The 7,373-nt window shown below is 37.9% G+C and overlaps 1 protein-coding gene across 1 annotated transcript in view; it reads left to right on the top strand.

Moving 5' to 3' along the window:
• Positions 1 to 3,004: 3,004 nt before the first annotated feature.
• The window catches only part of asb1 (ankyrin repeat and SOCS box containing 1), an 18,453-nt gene continuing 14,084 nt past the window's right edge, over positions 3,005 to 7,373 (top strand). The window contains 2 exon segments of the mRNA NM_001002736.2: positions 3,005 to 3,159; positions 6,696 to 6,837. Coding sequence (NP_001002736.2) covers positions 3,114 to 3,159; positions 6,696 to 6,837 — 188 coding nt within the window. The 5' untranslated portion in view covers positions 3,005 to 3,113.

The raw sequence follows: 7,373 nt of genomic DNA on the forward strand, positions 1-7,373 counted from the left end.
ATAATAATAATTTTCCTATTTATTGCTAGACCCTTCTATAGTCACATTGTTTACTAAGACTGTTGGAAAATGAAAAGTTGATGTTATCTAGGTCGATATCACTAAGAACTGCACTGAAAAAAAAATGATTCAATGGGTTTTTTAAGGTAAGTGGTTGCAATGCAAACAATGTGTATGGGCTGAATTTAAACAAATGAAGTTTAAAAATTGTTCAACTTAATTTGTCTAAATTCAGCCCATATAAAATGTTTGCAATAGCTTACCTTAAAAAAAATGTTAATAAATACAATTAATCATTTCTATCGGTGTATACTCGTTGTTTAATAATCACAGCTTTGAGTTTTGCGGCAGCACAATGATATTATGCAGCACTGTTGCCTATCTGGCGACTATTTTCAGGCACTGTATTATATTGAGTATTGCTGTTTTTCTGACTGATGTGTGTGTTCAGAGAGTTGTAGCTCCCTACGGTCCAGTTCTCCTCAGAGACTCATGTGTCCGTCAGCCTCCCTGTTTATTTTTCAAGCCCATAGGCCAGTGTTCATGGTTCAGCTGTCTCCATGCAGCAATACGGCATGCGTCTGTGGCTCTTCAGTATAAACCTCCAACAATGACAGACTCAATTCACCTACCACAGAGATTCAAGTTTTGTTTGATTTTTTTTTTTTTTTTTTTTTTTTTAGGATCACGCTAAACTGGAATGAAATTTGCACTGACCACCAGTCTATGACTAAACTGTGGAAAACATGTCCAGGTTTGGCACTTTCCCTCAAAAATGCTATTTAAAACTATTTAATTTTTTTCAAACAATGTTTTTAATAATTAAATATTCAAATATTGTTTCATTTGTCATTAATTTTATGTAAAACTTAAGCATATACTTATTATCAGACCCAAGTAGATTACTCAGAAATCGCAGTCCACTACTGATAAAAAAATAAACTACATAGAAGCAATTTTAGCATTATCTATGTGACATTTGCAGTAAAAACTTGAAACGTAAAGGTACAGAGAATGTACACTCACCGGCCAATTTATTAGGTACACCTTACTAGTACTGGGTTGGACCCCCTTTTGCCTTCAGGGCTGCCTTAAACCTTAATGGCATAAATTCAACAAGGTGCTGTAAATTTTCCTCAGAGATTTTGCTCAATATTGACATGATAGCATCACACAGTTGCTGCCGATTTGTCGGCTGCACATCCATGATGTGAATCTCCTATTCCACCACATATCAAAGGTGCTCTATTGGATTGTGATCTGGTTACTGTGAAGGCCATTTAAGTACAGTAAACTCATTGTCATGTTCAAGAAACCAGTCTGAGATGATTCGTGCTTCATCATGTGGCGTGTTATCCTGCTGGAAGTAGCCATCAGAAGATGGGCACACTGTGGTCATAAAGGGACATGGTCAGCAACAATACTCAAGTAGGCTTTGGAGATGACACGATGCTCAATTGGTACTAATGGGCCTAAAGTAGGCCAAGAAAATATCTCAGACACCATTACACCACCACCAGCCTGTGATTGATACAAGTCTGTTGATACAAGGCAGGGTGGATCCATGCTTTCATGTTGTTGACGCCAAATTCTGACCTTACCATCCAAATGAAATCATACCATCATAAATCAAGACATTTTCTGCAACGTTTTTCCAATCTTCTTTTGTCCAATTTTGGTGAGCCTGTATGTAGGCTCAGTTTCTTGTTGTTAGCTGACAGGAGTGGCACCCGGTGTGGTCTTCTGCTGCTGTAGCCCATCTGCCTCAAGGTTGGACGTGTTGTGTGTTCAGAGATGCTCTTCCGCAGACCTCAGTTGTAACGAGTTTATTTGAGTTACTGTTGCCTTTCTATCAGCTGGACCAGTCTGCCCATTCTCCTCTGATCTCTGGCATCAACAAGGTAAACCCTAGAGATGGTTGTACATGAAAATCCCAGTAGATTTATGGTCAGGGCAGTGACTGTATTATCATCAAAAGTGTTACTTGTTCAGCACAAAAGTTCATAACATACAAAAAGTAAAAAAAAACTCAATCTTAAATATGAAATGTTCTTCCTTTGTGCTTTGTTTGCTTGTAACAACGCCTGTAAGTAGTGCAAAAGTCCAGTATCTTCACATTGGCTTTAGTCTTGACTAGTGCGTTTGAATGACATTTGTCCTGGGAGCACTGTACCAATGTGGCAGCCATATTGACGCATGCTCAGGGTCTGTATGTGATCTCTTGTGTATATATCTATGTTAAGCTTTCACCGAAAGTTTATCATTGGCTGAAAAACACTAACTGTGCATATAGAGGAATTTCCAACTTGCGTCACACAGGCTCCCGATTGCAAAAAGAGACCCGTTGGAATAGCAAACATGTTGTGTTGTGCAGTAGGATGCCAAATTTGAAAGTCCAAAAATAGAAAACATAACTTTTACTGTACACCACACTGCTTTAATGCCAACCTCAGCAATAGTATCTGGATGCAGCCTTTATGATGCAAGCTGAGATTGCATCACTCAGCGATGCAATGTCAGACACAATGTACTAAGGCCTTTAACTGTTCTTTTGTTAAAACACTTGGAGCTTTAATAAGACTGTGTATTTCGGGCTGGATGCTTGGTCATTTCGTCTTATCCAATACTCATTGGGAGGGTGCTATCGCAAATGGACCTGTCAGACCAATGCTGCTCACTTCAACATTAATTTTGCAGAATAACTTGAGTGACAAGCTCTTATAATACACGGAAAGCATTATGTAAATATTATATATAATATGAAATCAATATAACATATTTCTAAGACAACAACAAACTTTGTACCACATCAGATGACATTCCCTCACTGTAAATGCTAGCGCTCCTGTTTTTTTCTGCAACCTCGCTGCGCGCGCATCTTGAATGTTTACAAACATGGTAATTCGTCTATATGTTTACAAACATTCATTCATTTTGTGTGGTAACTGTCTCTTTAAGACCAGACGTGCCTGAGCCAGAATCAGCAAATCAGAGAAGCTCTTACAGTGACGCAGCCGTGAGTCTGTTCAGCTGCTAAAAACAGCATCGAGTATTTTATCGAGTTATTGTGGCTTACAGAAGATATTACTTTAGAAGTAGAAGCACAGGACATGATGACTGATAGTGAAAATGTTGCAGTTGAAGGCTGTGGTGCAGCTGGTATGTCGTTATACCTCCAAACGAATGTCTGTCTTATTCAAAACATGAACGTCAAAAGGATCACATGTTTAAAGTTGTTTAATATGACATTATGTTCAGTGCAGATCTAAGGAACTACGCAGGACATAATTGTTGGACGTGAAGTAAATATGTATATACAAAATGTTTTGTGTCATCGCATGACTGATAATACACTCATTTGAAACAGAAAGTGTCTCACTCCCAAATTCGCAACCTTCGAGACTCACGGGAAAGATTAGTGGTGAACAAAAACAATTCGATTGTTGACCTTTTTTTCTGTCATTGTATTTATGATTTGTTGATTCATAAAAATGTGTTACAAATGGTGAAAGTGTTGGGACATTCTAAAACTCTTAACCTGCAAAAAAGCTTGGCTTAATGTACACCTAAACATCAACCACTTTTATGTCACTGTTAATTAACACTAACGACTGTAAAAGAACGAGTCCCAATTCCATAGAAGAAGTGAAAAACATCACATGAAGCGTTTTCTCCCCATTGAAGTGCATTATAAGGAAAAAGCTTAACGTGGCTTAATGTTCTTTAACAACAAGCGGGGGAAATTTAATTTCTATGGTATTTTTCTCATGGCAAACACTTTCTGATAAAAGAATGAGCTGTAATTTTAGATAGTAAAAATTATCACGTTATGAGTTTGAATTTTAAAAGTTTAACATGGCTTAACGTACGTCAACAATTGTGGCACACCAAAAATCTTTGAAATTTTGCTTGTAATTAACACTAACTACTAGGCATGGGACGATAACCGTGTTTAAGTTGTACCATCCCTGCTGAAAAATTCAGCTTAAACCAACCTAGGCTGGTTGGCTGGTTTTAGCTGGTTGACCAGCCTGGTTTTAAAGAGGTTTTGGCCATTTCCAGGCTGGTTTCCAACCCTTTCCAGCCTGGTCTTAGCTGGTCAGGCTGGAAAATGACCAGCCAAATCCAGCTAAAGCTAGCTTGACCAGCCTGGTTTAAGCTGGATATAGCTGGTTTTGGCTGGACTCCTAGCTTGGCTAGGCTGGTCAAGCCGGTTTTAGCTGGTCATCTCCCAGCCTGACCAGCTAAGACAAGGTTGGAAATGGCTGGAAACCAGCCTGGAAGTTGGCAAAACCCCTCTAAAACCAGCCTGGTCGACTAGCTAAAACCAGCCAACCAGCCTAGGCTGGTTTAAGCTGGATTTTTTAGCAGGGATGGTTTTAAAAAATCAAGGTTTTAAAACAGTCAAAATTTTCTGTTGTACCGTTCCTACGGGATGAGTAAGATTTTTATTTACTTTTTGTTTTTGTTTTGTTTTTTAGGACAACAGTATCTCCTGCAGAAAGTATATCCAAAGATGCCGTTTTAAATTGTAAAGACATCTGTGTTTTTGAAACTTATGAAGACAGCAGAAGTCAATAATTCATTTGAATTATTTAGTCTGACATGTTTACTGCTCCAAAATATTGAATGTTTCCCAAATTAAAATATATTGTGTTCAAAGGGGAAAAAGGTTTTGTTTTTTACGCCGATATTTAAAAAGAATATATTTTAAAGCAGTAATCTCAATACCGTGAAAGCGTGATATTTATATCCAAGGTTATCATATTGTCAGAATCTTATACCGGCCAATGCCTATTAACTACTAGCAAAAGATCAAGCCCTGATTCTGTGGATCAAGTGAACAATGTCACGTTAAGCGTTTTCTCCCCTTTGAAGTCCATTATAAGAGCTTAATGTGGTTTAATTTAACGACATCCAGAGACAATCAAATGTCTGTAAAAATATACTCATAAACACTTTCTGCTGTTAAAAGAACAAGCTTTTATTTTAGCGTATCAAGTGAACAGTATAACTTAAAGCTTTCTCCCTGTAAGTCCATTATAAGGAAACAGCTTAATGTGGCCTAACTTAGCTTAACACTGACCAGGGAAACCAAAATTTCTGTCAAACTTTACTTGTGATTAACACTATTGTTAAAAAAAAAAAACAGACCCTGACTCCATAAATAAATTGAACAATATAACGTTGTGTTTTAAGCTTTTTTCACAGTGAACATTTAGAACGTTCCAAGATATTCATTGATGCTTCAGAACGAAACGTTGTACATTGAAAAATCAAGGGGTGTAAACTTTTGCCTGTGATAATTAGGGGCACATTTTTTTATTATTAATATTTCTTGGATAAAATGTAAATATTTTGCATAACTTTTGATGGACGAAAATATAATCTTTAAGCAAAATAACAAATATTACCACCACCCATCACCCTGTACACACATTTATAACCTGTGCTTTTAATACAGTTTGCTTTGTGCAAAACTGAATGTTTGCAGCTTTTAAAAAATTAAGTGACAAACACGCATGAAAGCTTGTTGTCACATAATGCAAATTTGTCCTCGTTTGTTTCATATAAAAATAAATTGCATTTGAGAATCACACGTCTGCCAAAATAGCCAATTAGAAGTTACTGTAGGTCAGAATACCCTCAGTATCTCTTAAAACATTAATTGAATCATTTTCTTTCCGGCTTAGTCCCTTTATTATCTGGTGTCGCCACAGCAGAATGAACCGCCAACTTATCCAGCATATGTTTTACGCAGGGGATGCCCTGCCAGCTACAACCTATCTCTGGGAAACATCCATACACACTCATACACTACAGACAGTTTAGTCTACCCAATTCACCTATATCACATGTCTTTGGACTGTGGGGGAAACCGGAGCACCCGGAGGAAACCCATGCGAACACGGGGAGAACATGCAAACTCCACACAGAAACGGCAACTGACCCAGTCGAGGCTTGATCCAGCGACCTTCTTGCTTTGACAGCACTACTTACTTCACCACCGCGTCGCTAGTTTCTTTATTTATCAGGGGTCGCCACAGCGGAATGAACCGCCAACTTTCCAGCATATGTTTCACACAGCGAATGTCTTACCAGCTGCCACCCAGTACTGGGGAACATCCATGCACACTCATTCTCACACGTACACTACGGACTATTTAGTTTACTCAAAGCACCTATAGTGCATGTCTTTGGACTGTGGGGGAAACTGAAATGCCCCAACTGACCCAGCTGGAACTCGAACCAGCGACCTTCTTGCTGCGAGGTGGCAGTGCTAACCACTGAGCCACCATGCCGCCTTGATGTAATTAGATGTAACTGAATTGAATATATACATTTGGTTCAGTGAAGAATGTATTACGCAAACTAATATTACAAAAAAGTTGATCATCAATGTATAATGTGTACCCTGCTTATAACCAATGATACAAAATACTTATGTTCTGAAGCTAACAGCCTGGTAGATTACAATATGGATGAGTATATTGTATCATAGGTTATAAGCAGGGTACAAATTAAACATGTATCAAATTTTTTTAATTTCAGTAAGCATTAAGAAACAGTCACACAACTCTATATGAGAACAAAACATATTAATGCAAACATGTTCAGATACAAACCTGAGCTTTTCAATGACCTCTCAAATAATTTGTTAATTATTTACCTGATGTGATCTGGCTCTCTGATAGGCCGTAACCTGACACACTGGCTCCAGGAGCAGTTTGGTAACAGGCCTCTGGAACAGAGTGAGGACACACGTCTACACAACGCTGCTCATTTGGGAGATCTGGACACTCTCAGGACCCTCCTACAAGAAGACTGCTTCAGACAGTGAGATTTCTTCCAGATTCAAGTTCAAGTCACACTCAAATGAAAGTAACAATTCATTCATTTTCCTTCGGCTTAGTCCCTTTATTCATCAGGGGTCGCCACAACGGAATGAACCACCAACAACTAATCGTTTATATATATGAGCAATTCCATGCAAATGTCAACCTTGCCAGAATTTATTTTTAGTTTCAAATCGTTTCTGGATTTTTTTGTGCAAGCAAGTATTTTACTGACTTTAGAAATACTCAAAGATGCATCTGTCAATGTTTTCAAACAATTATATTTGATTTACCAAAGTGACACAAGTGGCAATTTCACATCTCACATCCATAACAAAGAGATGTCACATCCATAACGACACTTTTTCCTCATAAATGTGAAAATATTAAATAAAATAAAACCAATCATTTTTGTTTTATAGAGAGCCGACTCTCATCCTTCTGATTAGCATTGTTTCTTTTGGGTTGTGCAGTTTAATTCACTGACTTTCTACAAAGTATGTTGTACACCGTAAACTTGCAGACTTTTTTGGTCAC

The sequence above is a fragment of the Danio rerio genome, chromosome 9, assembly GCF_052040795.2.
Source record: "Danio rerio strain M-AB ecotype USA chromosome 9, GRCz13ab, whole genome shotgun sequence".
Classification (NCBI taxonomy): domain Eukaryota; kingdom Metazoa; phylum Chordata; class Actinopteri; order Cypriniformes; family Danionidae; genus Danio; species Danio rerio.